This window comes from Stegostoma tigrinum, chromosome 2 (genome assembly GCF_030684315.1).
Source record: "Stegostoma tigrinum isolate sSteTig4 chromosome 2, sSteTig4.hap1, whole genome shotgun sequence".
Lineage (NCBI taxonomy): Eukaryota > Metazoa > Chordata > Chondrichthyes > Orectolobiformes > Stegostomatidae > Stegostoma > Stegostoma tigrinum.
In genome coordinates, this window is record NC_081355.1 from 12,448,140 (window position 1) to 12,466,760 (window position 18,621).

Here is an 18,621-nt window from a genome sequence, read left to right on the forward strand (position 1 = left end):
GGGTAGCAGATTTCCCTCCCTTAAAAACATTAATGAACCAGGTGACTTTTCAAATACAAGGTTTTCAACATTAGGGTAATTTTCTTTAAAATCAAATTCAAGTTTCACCATCAGTTACGATGGGATCCAAATGCCAGTCTCCAGAATGTTAGTCTGGAGGTAAAGATCTCAGACCGGTGATCTTATCACTGAAACACCACTGCCCCCCATCACCAGAGGGAGTGGGTCCTGTTACGTGGGAGCCCCATCATGGAAGAGAAATCCCTGCTCCACCTCAGGAACAACTTTTCAACTAATTGATGCACAATCCATTCAAGGGAAAGGATGTGATTATTGAGCATTGACTGAAACCGTACAGCCTCAACAAGATGAATCAAATAGCATTGGATTGCAGAATCAAACAGCTCATGTTTGAGTCATCGATGAAGCAGCAGCTGTAAACTTGCGGCTCCTTTATCAGCCTAATTGCCTCCAACTCACAAAGTTCTGGCTCCAAGTCCCACTGAGTTTGAGAGATCAGGGCCACTGCCACAGTGCAGTAACAAGGAGATGTTGCACCCTTTCCAATGAGATGTTAAATGGATGGTACTGGTGGATGTAAAAAGTTCCACTGTTCTACTTCAATGAAGAGCAGGGGAGCTATTCCTGGTATCCTGACCAGTATTTATCCCTGAACCAACATCACAGGAACAGAATATCCAGTCAATATCACGTTGCTGGTAGTGGGCAGTTTGTGGTGTGTGAATTGGTCTACATTACAACAGGAACTACATTTCAAAAAATTACTTTGCTGGCTGTAATGTGCTTTGAGACATCTGACAATCATTGAAAGCACAATATTAATGCACATTCTGAGGAAGGGTCACTGGATCCGAAACATTAAATCTGACTTCTCTTCACAGATGCTGCCAGACCTGCTGAGCTTTGCCAGCAACTTCTGTTTTTGTATCTGATTTACAGCATCCACAGCTCCTTCGGTTTTTGTATTAATGCTTGTCTCTTCTGTTTCATTATATCGACCATATATAATCTCTGGAAGGTACCCGTACCAGAGGTTGAATACCTTTAGTCACTTTAGAGAACCCAGATGTTTTGATAGTGAGCTGGCAGAGTGCACATTGTTCCTTAGCACAGACAGCGCTCACCCTCCCGGCTACAACTGCAAAATCAGCATCAGAATGGACTCATTTTCCACACGGGGAGATTGAGGCCTGTCCTCAGTAACTCAGGCATGTCCACACATTTCTGACACGGCCATGGGATGCTCCACTGTTGGTGGCCACATTGCCAGCTCCTCACCAGTGTTCACTGTGGCTTAGTGAGTGGCCGCCTTACTCTGAAGGTTGTAGGTTCAATTCCACTCCTAAGACTAAAGTCCTGGCAGACACTGACATGTTAAACAAGCTCCAGTTCTCTTAAAAATAATCCTACCTAATGCAGGGAAGGAGGGGGAATGAGGGGAGAAGGACTGGGGAGTGGTGGTGGAAGATGAGGGGGGTGTGGGGGTAGGGGGGATGAGGAAGGGGGTTGTGAAAGATGGGGGGTGTGGGAGAGGGGGATTGGAGGGGAGGGGAAGTGAGGGGATGGGGATAATGGGGAGTGTGGGAGGAGGAAGGGGCGAGCGAAAGATGGGGGGTGTGGGGGAGGGGGATTGGAGGGGAGGGGAAGTGAGGGGATGGGGATAATGGGGAGTGTGGGAGGAGGAAGGGGGGTGAAAGGAGTGGGAATAGAAGGAGTGAAGGGATGGGGAAGGAGGCAGTGGGGGAGCGAGGGGGTGAGGAAGAGAGGAGGGTGGGCAGAAGGACGAGGGCCCAGTTCGAGAATCTGCAGGTGAAGGTTCAATTGAGCGACACAGTTGCTGGATTAGGACCAAGAAATTATTGAAGTATTGGGTTCCCAAGCTCTGAGTTGAAAATCAGGTCCCCACTATTTCTGAAAATAAACCTGTCGATACAGACTGAGGTATTTGAAATTCTGGTGGTTTCAGTTCTCACAGTATGAGGCACCTACCAATGTAACATGCGTGACCATTTTACAGCATGGTTAAATAACACACCATATCCATGAAAATATCATTGCCCTGAATGTAGGTTGGCTATTGGTGCAGTTTAACAAAATAAGAGTTATGGCTTTGTGGAGCAGGATAGCTTTCCTACTCCTAAGATGCTGCTTGGCCTGCTGTGTTCATCCAGCTCCACACTTGGGTTATCTCGGATTCTCCAGCATCTGCAGTTCCCATTATCTCTTATGGTTTTGTGGCATCGCTTATCTTTGGTATTTTGCTGCCACCTTCTGGTTGAGTTGGAAAGTGATTCAGAGCCAGGAGCTGTCGGCAATAAATTTTAGCAAATAACTATCATTCAGTTTGAGAAATGAGGACTAAACTCTTCACCTCAAAAGCCAAAACACAAGGCCCAAAATTTCTCTTATGTCATTCGGTGACTGGTGTCACATGTCACAAAAGTGACATTTGGTGCACCTCATTTACACAGACAATTTCACTTTGATGTGAATGGGGGATATAGTCTTGCTGAGCAATCTTATTTAGAGAAAAGCAGTGTGTAAGGGAAAAGGCAGGAGACAGGCACTAAATGGAAGAGTTGAAAAGCTTCGAGTATTAGTACACACAGAAGGGGCCAAACAGCCTCCTTCTGCACTACAACAATGCTGTGTGCCTCATAAGACTAATTTTAACATTGTTTCCCACACACTGTCCTGTTCTGCAACTTGCTCTGTCTCCCCTCACCCTACCCACTGACTTGATGACCCCTGACCCTGACTTGCTAGCCTCACCCCTGGCCAGCCCTCGGGCTGATTTTGTGAGTGGGTGATTAATGAATGCAGGCCGTTTCGCTGAAAGAGCAAGAAGGATCAGCCTTGGGGGAGAAAACAAGGGAAGACAAGGCAGAGGTGACAAGGTGCAGAGCTGGATGAACACGGCAGGCCAGGCAGTATCAGAGGGGTCTGGACCGTTCTTCAGAAAGACAAGGCAGATGTGCTTTTTGTGAAGAGATCTGCTCCTTTTCCCCGTTACTGTTCTGTCTTTACGAACACGAGTGACCAGTACTGGGGGCGGAAGGAGGGTGGAGAGCTGTCACACGTTCCCATCACAAAATGGGGTGATACTCCAAAGACATCATTCCAAATTATATCACCACGCTCGCTTGGCTGAAGGGAGCTGAAGGTTGCAGAGCGTTGGAGGGTGCCAATGGGTTATAAATACCTGCACACTGCTGATAATGAGGCTTTGGCATTTGTTTAAAATTCTAGGCCTCATTCATGTTCTTCAGGATTGTCTCCTGACTGAGATAGGAGCTGGTAGGAAGAATCCAGAAGTCAGGAAGTGCTACATAGGAGGAAGTGTTCTGAGGGAGGTTCCACTGCACCCGAAACGTTAACTCTGTTTTTTCCTTCACAGATGCTGCCAGACCTGCTGAGCTTTTCCAGCAAAGTGTGGAGCTGGATAAACACAACAGGCCAAGCAGCATCTTAGGAGCACAAAAGCTGATGTTTCGGGCCTAGACCAAGGGTCTAGGCCCGAAACGTCAGCTTTTGTGCTCCTAAGATGCTGCTTGGCCTGCTGTGTTCATCCAACTCCACACTTTGTTATCTTGGATTCTCCAGCATCTGCAGTTCCCATTATCTCTGAGCTTTTCCAGCAACTTCTGTTTTTGTTCCTGATTTACAGTATCTGCAGTTCTTTCAGTTTTTATTCTACACAGGAGGATGTCTGACTCAGCTGTGGCCAGAGAGAGGAGTCAACCCTCCTCCTCATGGGCCATAATCAATCTTAAGAAAATGTTTTTTTAAAAAAGTCTTAACCTGGGCCTCTTCTGGCCTAAGGCAAGTTGCTGACAGCTTCTGGTGGTGTGTTTGGTGCTATTCAGGCGTTCCCCCACTCGTCGGGTAAAAGTTGCATTGTGAGGTTATAACCAGACTGTGTTAATTAGGCTAATAAAATGTGAGGCTGGATGAATACAGCTTAATTAGGCCCCCTGTCCATATGGCTCACTGTAGGATCAAACAAATGTGTTCATTCACTGAGGTGTCAGGCTATTCCAGTCAGTATGCGGGTCTCATTCAGGAAGTGTAAATTATATTCATTTATGCACAGACATCAGAATACAGTTTGGGAAAACAAAACACAACTAGGGTTACAACGGAAAAACAATAAAGATGGAAAAACTGTTTTAAAAAAGGACCTCTTTTTCTCCAATCTCCAACAATAATTACCCAAAATTGCCATTAATGTTTAGGGAGGTGTAGATTAGGTGGGTTGTAGGGGGATGGGTCTGGGTGGGATGTTCTGAGGTTCAGTGTGGACTTGTTGGGCCAAAGGGCCTGTTTCCACACTGCAGGGATTCTAATTCTAATTCTAATTCAATAACTACCTTGTAATGAGACCCCACATTTCTTAAGTTTATGAGTCAGGGAGCTTGGTCAGAAGTAATTAAGAAGCATAGACAATAGGAGCAGGACTAGGTCATTCAACCTCTCAAGCCTGTTCTACCATTCAATATCATCATGGCTGATCATCCAACTCAATACTCCAAATCCACCTCCCCCCCACCAAATCCCTCTAGCCCTTAAGCCACAAAAGATATATCTACCTCCTTCTTGAAAACACATTATGTTTTAGCATCAAACACTTCCTGTAGCAGTGAATTCCACAGGCTCGCCATTCTTTGGGTGAAGAAATTTCTCCTGATCTCAATCATAAAAGGTTAACCATAATCTACGACCCCTGGTTCTTAACTCCCTCCACCATTGGGAACATCCTTCCCACATATAACACGTAGAGTCCTGTTAGAATTTAAGAGGTTTCTACGAGATCGCCTCTCATTCTTCTAAACTCCAGTGAAAACAATCTTAACTGACTCAGTCTGTCCTCATACATCAGAAATCAATTTGGTAAACCTCTTTGCTGCACTCCCTCTGTAGTTAGAACATCTTTCCTCAAGACAAGGAGACCAAATGGCGCACAATATTCCAGATGTGTCCTCCCCCAGTGCCCTGTATAATTGCAGCAGGATTACTCTTGTTCCTGCACTCGAATCCTCTTACTGCACTTGCATGCTTACTTTCCGTGACTAGTGTCCGAGGACACCCAGGTCTCAGTGAACTTTCCCCTTTTTCAATGTACAGCCATTCTCTTCCTGGTTTTGCTGTGAAAGTGGCGACCCTCACACTTATCCAAATTATACAATATCGGTCATGCATTTGCCCGAGTTAAAAATTCACTTGCTCCTGAATTCGTCAGGCCCAACTGTTCCTGATATGTTGCATGTGTGATCACTGGCCTTTCCCACCCTATTGTGCCCTTCAATGGCCGGTCATTGTATAGTAAGGTACTAGTGGAAGGCAGCCCCGACAGGAGCTGGATCTATGGGAGAGCAATGTCAGCATTTTCACATTGTAGAGTCTGATAGCCAGACCATATTCTCAACTCAGGACTGAGGCTATTATTTATAGCAACTGTCACAGCCTCAAAGAGTAAGGAAAATGTCATTTTTGTCATAAAAGGAAGATCTGATTAAAGGAATCATTTACCATCATAAAATGATCAAGTTCAGCTCTTGTTTCATTTAATATCTTCACTGTATTCCACCCCTTATCTTTGCACACTAAAGGGCAATTGAAAGAGAAAATCTTGGTTTAAGTTCCTTGCAATATAAGTAAGCATTACTGTTATCTACACCCTAAGCATTATTGAACAGAATTAATTGCTCGGAGTTAAATTTTATTTTGAAAATTACACTTCAGTATCTTGGGACAGAGCAGAAATGAGTTAAAGAGCAGGCAGGGACTAATATCTGCAACAATAATTTCTAGTATAGTAGAGTCATAGTCATACAGCATGAAAACAGACCCTTTGGTCCAAATAGTCCACAGCGACTGTATTCCAAAACCAAACCAGTCCCACTTGCCTGCATTTGGCCCATATCCATATAAACCTTTCCTATTCATGTATTTATCCAGATGTCTTTTAAATGTTGTGACTGCACCTGCATCGACCACTTTCTCTGACAGTTCATTCCATACACTAACCACAGTCTGTGTGAAAAAAAAACTTCCTCTTCTCACCTTTGCTATTCACCTTATCAAGGCCCCTCATGATTTTATAAAACTCTTATTAAGGTCACCTCATAACCGCCTACGCTCCAGAGGATAAAAGCCCCCGCCTCTCCAGCCTCACTTTACAACACCTGCATTCTCAGCAACATCCTGGTAAATCTTTTCTGAACCTTCTCCAGTTTAATAATATCCTTCCGATAGCAGGGTGACCAGAACTGCACGCTGTATTCTGTCAGGCATAAAAATGCACAAGCTTGAATGTAGTGACACTATCATTAAACAAAATAAAGAACCGAAGACGCTGGAAATCTGAAGCAAAAACATGAATTGCTGGAAAAGCTCAGCAGGTCTGGGAGCATCAATGGAGAGAAAGAAGATTTAACGTTTCGGGTCCGGTAGCTCTTCACCAGAACTGGTTTCTCCGGCAATTTCAGTTTTAGTGACAGTGTCAATTGTGTAATATTGTTATTTCCACGGTGATCTATTATGGTCACTTTCATGTGCTTATTAAAGGCGTTAAAGAATTCAGTTTTGCAGTGTTCAATTGTCAGGTGAATTTGTACAGTGCTGCATGGAGCAGTGCTGTAGGTTCGTTCAAAATCCACTGCCAGGTTGCTTTGTTCTTTTTGTCAGAATAATACCTCAGGAAATTCACATTTTCCGCCTTCCAAAGGTTTTTCCAGAGCTCATGTCAATTAAGTGTTGTCAGCCTCTTTGAGGCCTCCCTGCTTTGGGGTAATTAGAGCCAGGAGGACTGGAATACATCATGTTCTAAGGCAGTACTAAATAAAAACCCGAAAGAACTGTGGGATGCTGTAAATCAGGAACAAAAACAGAAGTTTCTGGAAAAGCTCAGCAGGCCTGGCAGCATCTGTGAAGCACCAGTTCTGAGGAAAGGTCACCAGACCCAAAATGTTAACTCTGATTTCCTTGTCTTCATAGATGCTGCCAGACCTGCTGAGCTTTTCCAGCAATTTACTTTCTGACGTGAAATGGCTATGGAAGGGGCAGGGCTCACTTGAGGTAGAGGAGCTGTAGACTGCACCATTGTCGTAAGGCCAGTTTGTCAGAGGAAGAAAGCAGGAAAGCAAAAATGGAAATTCTTGGAAGTGAATATAATGGCCCTCCATTTTGAAGTATTCAAGTCAACTCTGTCAAATATGTCTCCTTCATCATTTTGACATTTTTTTTGTGTTGGGGTGAGTGTAGTGAGGTGTCCTTTCAGTGGTTGGTATCTTGGTTCAACATGCAAAGAGCCCAGTTCTTGGAACTTAGAATGGGGCCAATGTCCAACCAGATTGGAGGATGGAGATTCTGCACCATCGCGGTTTCACAACCAAAGTGTTTCCACAGGCTGGCCATGTTCACATGTACCTGTAAGTAAATATGGACCTGCGTTCACATGGTACTTTCTGAGATGTCATGATGCTCCAAAGCCTGGCACAGCCATCTAAACACTTTTGATGTGTCATCACTCTTGTCATGTAAGAAACATGGCAGCCAACTAACACAGCACTGAATAAATGGCTTCGTACATTAGTGTTTTCAGTGGAAGGATAAATATTATCCAGGGCAGGACCAGCACCATGGGGCCATTTCTGCTCGTTGGAGCGGGTAGACAGGAACCTGGTTTGTCTTATCCAACAGATGGTATCTGTGACAGCGCAGTGCGTCCACAGTACCGCGCTTCATGATGGACTTGAGCCTCTGGCACAGGACTTGAAACAACAACCTCTGATTCAATGTCAGGACTGCGACCCACGGAGACGAAAGTGACCCCTTTGGAATGACCGCATGGATGGAGGTGCAAGGCTCCATTCCAACAAGTTCAGGACCTCAGGAGAGGACGATATTAAACTGGAGAAGGGAGTGTGACAATAGGAGACAAACTCTTCCCAAAACGTCTTGAGACAATTGAGGTTTACAAAATAGTGAGGGGTGGAGTTAGAGTAGACGAGAGGTACCAGTTTCTCTTGTAAGAGAGTTCAAGAACCTGGGTCATAGACTCAAGCTAAGCACCAGAAGGATTAGAGAGGAATGTGGGGAAAGGCATTTGTACGCCGAGGGTGGTAGGTATCTAGAATTCGCTGCCTGAGCCGATGGTTGAGGCAGAGACCCTAAGCTCTTTGAAGAAATACTTGGATCTGCACCTTAAGCTGCAGAGCTATGGGCCGTGTGCTAAAAGGTGGGTTTGGAAGGGCATCTGGGTGTATTTGGGTCAGCATAGACAAACTGGGCTGTTTCATTTCTGTGGTCCTATTGTCTCCTGTGCTCACATTAACTGTTCATACCCTGCACCCTTCAAGCTTATCATGAATTGTTGTGTAGGCGTGCAGCAAAGCCAGTCACTAAAACAAACCAATTTTATTTCCTTACTCCCCCACCATAGATATTATGCGTTCAAATGGGTTTTGCTTAGCAAACACGGAAACAATCGTTTTCGACAACAATATTCCGAACGGTAAAGAGCAGCACCTGGCAGCAGATTCTGCAGAAAACTTGTAAGTATGGCTTTTCTTGACTTTAATATACATGTTTTTTATGGTGCGGCTTGAAACTGGATAATTAAAGTTTGGCTTCAAGGTTGTAATTGAGTCGCGACATCATCGAAAGTAATTTATGGACAGTAGCAGAACCCCCACCACTTGATTATAGTTTCCAACTCCCCACCAGCTCTTTATGTTCTATATTTATTTAGCTACAAATCTGTACTTCACAAAACTAAAGGGAATCCACTTGCCAGTGTAGGGACAAGGTCATTTAATAAAGAGGGTTGAAGAAAGGTCATGACATTGATTTGGGAATTCTAACCTGAAAGGAGATGGAAGATCCTGGCTTTGTAAGCTGGTTCTCAGTTAAAAAATAAGCCGTCAGCGTTCCCAGTTAAACTGTTGTATATACTGGGAAAACATCTATGCAAGGTAAACATTAATCTTCAGCTGAGATGTAAGCCATTGTAACAACAGGTAAAGCTATATATCTTATTGCTAATGTAAACTCTGATCCATGTTCATCCAAAAGGGGACAATATACAGGGCCTTGTTTCTGGAGGTGACAGTCCCCCTTGTCTTGTTTATTTGTAATAACCATAGCCGAGATAATTCCAGCCAACATCACTGGCGTCCTCTCATTCCTTCCTGCACCGGCACAAATCCCATGGAGTTTACAGTTTCACCTTGTGAAAGATTCTCCGGAACTTTGCCCTAAGTTGCTGTTCTTCAGGTTTGGGATCAAGAATGTGATTGACGGATGGCTATTTCGCCATGAAAGCCATCACGCGCAGTCTCCACACTTTGAACCAAATGTCAGCGTGAATTCTTCCTGAATACCAAATGTGTTTGAATTACCCAGTTCCCAGCTCAGTCTCGGGTTGTGGGTCGTGGGTCTCATGAATTGTCCCCAGTCAGCAACAGGTGGAAGTTGGGACTGGCCTTTTTGGGGGTGGATGGGATGCAGGGTGACCAGTTCGATCATAGAACCCCTACACTGTAGAAACAGGCCTTTCAGCCCAACAAGTCCCACACTGACCCTCAGAGCGTGCCACCCAGATCCATCCCCCTGTAACCCACCTAATCTACACCTCCCTGAACACTATGGGGCAATTTAGCATGGCCAATCCACCTAGCCTGCACATCTTTGGACTGTGGGAGGAAACCGGAGCACCCGGAGGAAACCCACGCAGACACAGGGAGAACGTACAAACTCCAGACAGACAGTCGCCGGAGGATGGAATTGAACCCGGGACCCTGGTGCTGTGAAGCAGCCGTGCCAAACACTGAGCCACCGTGCCGTCCCCAAAATCAAATTCACGTTCCACCATCTGCCTTGAGAGGATTCGAACCTGAATCCCATGGTTTTGTTAATGACGCCCAAATCCCAGGCTGTTAACTGGCTCTCTGGATTAACATTCCAGTGATGCTACCACTAGGCCACAGCATCCCCATTATCCTCTGCTTTAAAGGACTAGCCTCATTTTGATTTCTGTTACCTCTTGTCGAAGACAATCCAGTCTGGGAATCTGCTCATGTCTTTACCTTCGTTTTATTTCTCCACGAGCCTGTGTAATATAGCCATTAACCACCGGGGGGAGTAACAGCAGCTGCTCCCTCGTCCCCAGATGTGCTGATGGTCACCAACAGAATCCCCCTGAACCCACCCTATATTTCATCTCAAATCCTGATCCATCTGCCAGACAAGAAAATAAGGCTTGACCCAAAAAAAACAGGAATTGCCAGTGGAACTCAGCAGGTCTGGCAGCATCTGTGGAAAGAAAGCTTCGAGTGCAGCGACTCTTCATCAGCATTTCTGAGTGGGATGCTCTTTGGAGGGTCAGCATAGAGCCATTGGGCCAAATGGCATCATTCTGCTCTGTAGGGGTTCTATGAATAACCTTTAAATCAAGATAGCTGCATAGCACAGATTCTGTATTATTATTCACCCTGATTCTGGTAACCTTTAATCTACATATTATTTCAAAGTTGTGATTTAGGCACTAGTGCCTAATTGATGGTTAAGTAAAGGGCGTTATGATTTAGAGTAGTGCTCCTCTCACTGGTCTGCCACAGGCTGGAGACTGATACCTTGTGGTAGCTCCAGATGGTCTCCACACTCCATGCTGGATGAGAAGAAATTTCCTCCAGTTAAGTCGTGTGGAGACCTCAGCCATTGTCTTCAAACTTAGCCACAAACTATTCTGTTATGGGGAGACAACAGTATAGCAATAGTACCTATGAGCTCGTAATCCAAAGGCCCAGGATAATGTTCCAGGGCCACAGGTTCAAATCCTGCCACAGGAGTTGGTGGGGTTCAAAGTTAATCCCAGTAATGGTGTCCATGAAAGTGCCTTGTTTGTGATTAAAATCCATCAGGTTCACTAAAGGGACAGAAATGTGCCATCCTTACCCAGTATGGCCCGCAGATCCCTCCAGACCCACAGCAAGTGGTTGACTCTTAACTTCCCTTTGCACTGACCTAACGATGCAATCAGTGCAAAGGATGGGCTGGTCTTCTTATCAACGCCCAAATCCCGTGGTCTTCTTATCAACGCCCAAATCCCGTGGTCTTGTTAACGACGCCCAAATCCCGTGGTCTTGTTAACGACGCCCAAATCCCGTGGTCTTGTTAACGGCGCCCAAATCCCGTGGTCTTGATAACGACGCCCAAATCCCATGGTCTTCTTATCAACGCCCAAATCCCGTGGTCTTGTTAACGACGCCCAAATCCCGTGGTCTTCTTATCAACGCCCAAATCCCGTGGTCTTGTTAATGACGCCCAAATCCTGTGGCCTTGTTAACGACGCCCAAATCCCGTGGTCTTGTTAACAACGCCCAAATCCCGTGGTCTTGTTAACGGCGCCCAAATCCCGTGGTCTTCTTATCAACGCCCAAATCCCGTGGTCTTGTTAATGACGCCCAAATCCCGTGGTCTTCTTATCAACGCCCAAATCCCGTGGTCTTGTTAACGACGCCCAAATCCCGTGGTCTTCTTATCAATGCCCAAATCCCGTGGTCTTGTTAACGACGCCCAAATCCCGTGGCCTTGTTAACGACGCCCAAGTCCCCGTGGTCTTGTTAACGACGCCCAAATCGTGTGGTCTTCTTATCAACGCCCAAATCCCATGGTCTTGTTAATGACGCCCAAATCCTGTGGCCTTGTTAACGACGCCCAAATCCTGTGGTCTTGTTAACGACGCCCAAATCCCGTGGTCTTGTTAACAACGCCCAAATCCCGTGGTCTTCTTATCAATGCCCAAATCCCGTGGTCTTGTTAACGACACCCAAATCCCGTGGTCTTGTTAACGACGCCCAAATCCCGTGGTCTTGTTAACGGCGCCCAAATCCTGTGGTCTTGTTAACGACGCCCAAGACCGTGGTCTTGTTAACGACGCCCAAATCCCGTGGTCTTGTTAACGACGCCCAAATCCCGTGGTCTTCTTATCAACGCCCAAATCCCGTGGTCTTGTTAATGACGCCCAAATCCTGTGGCCTTGTTAACGACGCCCAAATCCTGTGGTCTTGTTAACGACGCCCAAATCCCATGGTCTTGTTAACAACGCCCAAATCCCGTGGTCTTCTTATCAACGCCCAAATCCCGTGGTCTTGTTAATGACGCCCAAATCCTGTGGCCTTGTTAACGACGCCCAAATCCTGTGGTCTTGTTAACGACGCCCAAATCCCATGGTCTTGTTAACAACGCCCAAATCCCATGGTCTTCTTATCGACGCCCAAATCCCGTGGCCTTGTTAACGACGCCAATGTCCCGTGGTCTTGTTAATGACGCCCAAATCCTGTGGTCTTGTTAACGACGCCCAAGACCGTGGTCTTGTTAACGACGCCCAAATCCTGTGGTCTTGTTAACGACGCCCAAATCCCGTGGTCTTGTTAACGACACCCAAATCGTGTGGTCTTCTTATCAACGCCCAAATCCCATGGTCTTGTTAATGACGCCCAAATCCTGTGGCCTTGTTAACGACGCCCAAATCCTGTGGTCTTGTTAACGACGCCCAAATCCCGTGGTCTTGTTAACAACGCCCAAATCCCATGGTCTTCTTATCGACGCCCAAATCCCGTGGCCTTGTTAACGATGCCCAAGTCCCGTGGTCTTGTTAATGACGCCCAAATCCCGTGGTCTTGTTAACGACGCCCAACACCGTGGTCTTGTTAACGACGCCCGAGACCGTGGTCTTGTTAACAACGCCCAAATCCCGTGGTCTTGTTAATGATGCCCAAATCCCGTGGTCTTGTTAACGATGCCCAAGACCGTGGTCTTGTTAACGATGCCCAAGACCGTGGTCTTGTTAACGATGCCCAAATCCCGTGGCCTTGTTAACGACGCCCAAATCCCGTGGTCTTGTTAACGACGCCCAAGACCATGGTCTTGTTAACGATGCCCAAGTCCCGTGGTCTTGTTAAAGACGCCCAAATCCCGTGGTCTTCTTAACGATGCCCAAATCCCGTGGTCTTGTTAACGACGCCCAAGACTGTGGTCTTGTTAACGACGCCCAAGTCCCGTGGTCTTGTTAATGATGCCCAAATCCCGTGGTCTTCTTAACGATGCCCAAGACCGTGGTTTTGTTAACGGCGCCCAAATCCCGTGGCCTTGTTAACGACGCCCAGGTCCCGTGGCCTTGTTAACGACGCCCATGTCCCGTGGCCTTGTTAACGACACCCAAATCCCATGAAAGAATTAAAAAGGACAATCAACGTATGTTGTTTGAGTCTGGGCTGAGTTTCCAACAGCATTTCTCTGGGTTCTCCAGCTCCTTGCCGACACCAACCTACCTAGCTGTGCTCGCCTGCTGGTGCTGGTCTGGTGCAGGCCTTTGTTACTGCAAGGTTTGACAGTGCCCACAAGCTCCTGGCCAGCCATTGGCCCTGTATCCTCTATAAACTTCGGCTGATCAAAAACTCTGCTCATCACATCCTCGTTCTCCCCCGATCCCATTCACACATCACTCTTTGCTTGCTGGTCATTATCGGTGTCTGCCCTATTGATGCTTCAATTTTAAAATGTTTATACTTAGTTCCAAATCCCATTCACCCTTACAACCTCCATCATCTCAAGTCCTACAACTTATCGAGAGCGCTGTTGTCCTCCAAATCTGGCCTCTCACATATCGCCCCATTTCAATTGTTTCACCATTGGCAGCTGTCCCTTCAGAAACCTTGATCTGAAATTCCCTCCTTCAACTTCTCTCTCTCTCTCTCTCTCTCTCACTTTCATTCTTTTCCTTTAAGATGTGTCTTGAAACTTCTCATGTCAGACTAAACTTTTGGTTACCTTTCCTTATCTGGCTTGGTGTCAGATTACTTTTGATAATGGCTCCTGTGAAATGTGCTGGGACGTTTTACTATGTGAAAGGCAGTACATAAATAGAAGTTGTTGTTGTACGGGTGCGTGTGCTGATGCTCGGCGCACTGCATGCTCCAATTTTACCAATTGGATGTGAATCTTGGCGCTGTAAAAAGGTCGTGGGTCACGTCAAAAGGCTGTGGGCTCCAGGCACATTCCAGGATAGCACTGTGAGCTAAATTCTCACATTGAGCAAAGGCTCCTTCAGCTCTCTCAGGCAATCATGACTTATCCTGAGGCAGCACTTTGGAAACCAGCAGCGGACTGCTCCATAATGTTCTGATAGATATTAAACCCTCAATTCCCATCATTAAAATGTATTATCCGATCATTATCACATTGTTAGTTGTGGGAGCTTGCTGTGCACAAATCACTCACTGTGTTTCTGACATTACAACAATGACTACTCTCTAGAATGTTCAGTACTCCATTAGCTGGAAAATGCTTTGGGTCCTCCTGGGGCTGTGAAAGCTGCAATATTCTTTGAAGTCACGGGGTTCCGGGTCAGGGACTAACACTGCATCATTTACAGTGGGGCAGGATGATGGTAGGATGAAATTTTGTCCCCTGATTGTTGTTGGGATGTGCGGAATGGCTTTGACAAAGAGCCAGAGAAGGTTATGTATCCAAATGTTTGGGAAGTGGACTCAGAGCTCCCAGAAACCAGTGTGCCTGCTGTCCTCAAGATTAAGAATGTTGCACGGGTGAAGTGAGCGTCAATTCGAACCAAGCCTGAGCTCTATGCGCTGCTTGAGTGCACTTCAGCTCCACTCCATTCACCCAGGACAGCCCTCTGAGTGGAACATCAGCCCTCAAACGTCTTTGTTAATTGCTCAACTGAAACGGTCCTTTTCTCAGCTCTTTGGTTCTTTTAACCAGACTCATTTCACTGAGTTTTGACATAAAAGGGGAAAGGTTTAGCAGCAAATGAGCCTCTGCTGAAGTGTGCACAGTCTGGTAATTGCTTCTGTCCATCATTGGCTTGCATTTCAAAATCTACCTTTTCTCCCCTTGCTAAAGTCAACAGTGTCACTTCACTGCGAATCTAGATCTGCACTAACATGCCATAATAGCAGGCAAGGCTCTAGCGTAGTGGTAATGTCACTAAATGTGTAACTTGGAAATCCAGGCTAATGCTCTGGAAGAAAGAATACAAAGTTGCTGGAAAAGCTCACAAGGTCTGGCAACATCTGTGAAGAAATAACATCAGAGTTAACATTTTGGGTCCAGTGGCCCTTCCTCAGAATTCTGCTCTGTGCGTATGGGTTCAAATCCCACCCCAGGCACCTGACGGAACCTAAATTCAGATGATGAAACCTGGAATTGAATGTAAGTCATATGGTGACACTGAAACGATTAAAAGTCATAGAGTTTCCACAAGGTGGATGAGGGTCCTCTGGTCCTTGCCAGTCATCAAGCTTTTATCTGTATTAATCCCACTTGCCAGCAATCAGTCTGTATGCATTTCAAGTGCTGATCTAAAGTGAATGGATGTGTTAGGGTTTTCCAGTGCCTTGCCTACATGGTCACTTGTCACCTATGGGTCTTTACAGCAAGTACCAGGAGATATTTTTATTCAGCCTGATCAGACTGGTTATGACACACATCTGGAACGTTTGGGGCTTGAACGTAGGCCTCCTGGCTCAGAGGAAGAGTCACAAACACTGTGCAATGTGCGGAGCGCCTTATACTTTAAATGTAATTTATGCAGTCAGTCAGCACAGAAACCCTTCGGTCTAACTCATCCATTGCTGACCAGGTTTCCCAAACTGAAAACACAAATTGCTGGAAAAGCTCAGCAGGTCTGGCAACATCTTTGGAGAGAAATCAGAGTTAATGTTTTGGGTCCAGTGACCCTTCTTCAGAACTTCCTCAATGGCAACAAAACACCCAGGATGTCCCAGATACAAATCTCAACTAATTAACTCAAATTCCCAGACTTACCCTTTGATCTGAATTGTACATGGACACTATGGACAGCTCTTTCAAAGGCAGGACATTCTTTTCAGACATACTGTTCTCAGTTCCCCAGACAAATGGGCCCATCGGCTATCATATGGCCGTCATGGTTCTAATGACCCTTGTGACACCACATGGAGGACCTTTCATGTCTAAGGACTTTGCATGATCCAGGAACTTCTGAATTTCAGAGTTTCAATGACCTTACATTTACCAATCTAGTTTCCCCCACAATTAGACAGTATATGCACACAGCAGATGAATCATAAAGTTAGACATTTCCAGACAACATAGCTACAACCCCCCTACAGAGGGGGACTGAGGTCAATTTCCACTGTCATTCTGACGGAGAGCATGGTTTTCAGCATAAGTCCAACCTGGGATCTCCCTGATCTATCCAGCGAAGAAAGCAATGCTGTACCAGCATTGAAGGCATGCCATATGGAGCAGGGAAGTGGGTAATGAATACTTGTCCCGCTTCTGCTCAAAGCAAACCCGGTTTACCCAAACAATGAGCCAGCAATGCAGTAGATTCTGCTGACAGATGGGTTGCCAGCTCATCCAAGCTTTCGATCCTTGATATAGCTCACACAAATGCAAGTGACAACCAGAGAGTCTGTTAAATGCATCTCTATAGCCCCCGGCACCATACTGAGCATCGGAATTAAACAGCAGGAGAGGCAGAAGCCTGAGTGTTTTTTATTCTTCCTCTTACCCAGTTTTTTGGGCATTATTCCAGAAGTATGAGATGGAGCTCATGTCATTCCCCACATCATGTTGCGTCAGTCCAATTATTTGCTGCCACTTGAGGTCAATGCTGGAAATATTTAAAGAAAGCAATAATATGTGTATTGTTAGACTTAGCTCTCTGCGTGTCAGGCAATTATACTCCGTTCCAGCAGATCAGGTCAATGTCAAACTTCCTGCGGTACATTGTTCAGAGGAAACAGCCCTATTTTCTCCTGAACCAGCCAACTAAAAGCCAGGTCCATTCATTACTGTTGCTTTGGGACCATGTTACATATAAAATGACTGCCATACATGTGTAAGTGAGTTCATCTTGAAATACATCATTGTTTGTGACACATTTGGAAACAGTTCTGAACACTTTACGAATGCAGATTCTGAACCTTTTCATTAACCTGGGAGCCCCCCGTGGCGGTGAATTCTCTTCCAAATTGTACCTTCTTCATTTACTTACTTGACCTGCAGCGCTGGCCTGTTAATCATTGACCCAGGTTCAAATCCTGCCACGGCAGATGGGGAGGGATGGCATATAACTAAGAATTTAAAGGGCCTATTAACAGACTTCCCCAAAGTGAGGGTCAGGAGCCCAAGTGAGCTGGAAGTTTGGGGTAAGGAACTCTGAGAAGCAGTGGCCCCCAATGGGACTTCCCAGGGCCCCACCTCCTCCCAAACAACTCTCACTATCCTTCCTGATGATGTAGAGGAGCTGGTGTTGGACTGGGGTGGACAAGGTCAGAAATTACATTACACCAGGTTACAGTCCGACAGATTTATGCGAAAACACAGGCTTTTGCAGTCTTACTCCTTCTTCAGGTGTTAGTGAGTGGGGTGGTATCAGACGAAGAATTTATAATTAAAAGATCAAAGGGTCACACCACTGCCGAGGATGTACCAAACAAACCTCAGATGCCTATAAATCTTTAATCAGTTAGAAGGTTTTAATTGATTAATATGCATATGTAAATCCCCAAATTCCTTTGAAGTCATGGTCCTGAGATAATTAAAGGATTTAGTGTAAGGAACAGGTGACATTTTAGGTCAGACAATGCATGTTTAGGTGTGAGGACTTGTTTAGAATCTGAGATAATGGGAACTGCAGATGCTGGAGATTCCAAGATAATAAAATGTGAGGCTGGATGAACACAGCAGGCCAAGCAGCATCTCAGGAGCACAAAAGCTGACGCTTCGGGCCTAGATGAAGGATCTAGGCCCGAAGCGTCAGCTTTTGTGCTCCTGAGATGCTGCTTGGCCTGCTGTGTTCATCCAGCCTCACATTTTATTATCTTGTTTAGAATCTGTTTGTGTTTTGGTTTGGAATCAGACTGGTTTTATTCCTAAAATAGGAATTTATAAAACGCCACATTGACTGTCTATAAATTGTGTTGTTTTTAAACAAAATAGAATGTATCTGCAAATACAAATTCACCCCATAGATTCAAATACATGTGCACGTGTGTGAGGGAGAGTGAGAGAATATGTCCGTGTGTGTGTGTGTGTGTGTGTGTGTGTGTGTGTGTGTGTGTGTGTGTGTGTGTTTACACTGATAAAACATTTAGTTTTCTCAGGTCAGTGACTTCAAAGGAATTTGGGGATTTACATATGCATATTAATCAAGTAAAACCTTCTAAGTGATCAAAGATTTAACAGCATCTGAGGTTTGTTTGGAACAGCCTCGGCCCTTTGATCGTTTACTTATAAATTCTGTGTCTGATATCACCCCACTCACTAACACCCGAAGAAGACTCTGAAAGCTTGTGTTTTCAAATAAACCTATTGGACTACAAGAGATAATGGGAACTGCAGATGCTGGAGAATCCGAGAATAACAAGGTGTGGAGCCGGATGAACACAGCAGACCAAGCAAGAAAGCTGACGTTTCGGGCCGAGACCCTTCATCAGAAAATTTAGCTTTCCTGCTCCTAAGATGCTGCTTGGCCTGCTGTGTTCATCCAGCTCCGCACCTTGTTGGACTATAACCTGGGGTGGTGTG

General features: G+C 45.6%; 1 protein-coding gene and 1 long non-coding RNA gene across 2 annotated transcripts in view; one reads left to right on the forward strand and one right to left on the reverse strand.

Annotated features, from left to right (window-relative positions):
• Positions 1 to 18,621, forward strand: part of pxdc1b (PX domain containing 1b) — a 51,478-nt gene that overhangs the window by 24,022 nt on the left and 8,835 nt on the right. The window contains exon 4 of the mRNA XM_048561402.2: positions 8,465 to 8,576. Within this exon, the coding sequence (XP_048417359.1) occupies positions 8,465 to 8,576 (112 nt within the window). The remainder of the gene's footprint in view (positions 1 to 8,464; positions 8,577 to 18,621) is intronic.
• Positions 1 to 18,621, reverse strand: part of LOC132210706 (uncharacterized) — a 59,320-nt gene that overhangs the window by 8,834 nt on the left and 31,865 nt on the right. The gene's annotated exons all lie outside the window — the stretch shown is intronic.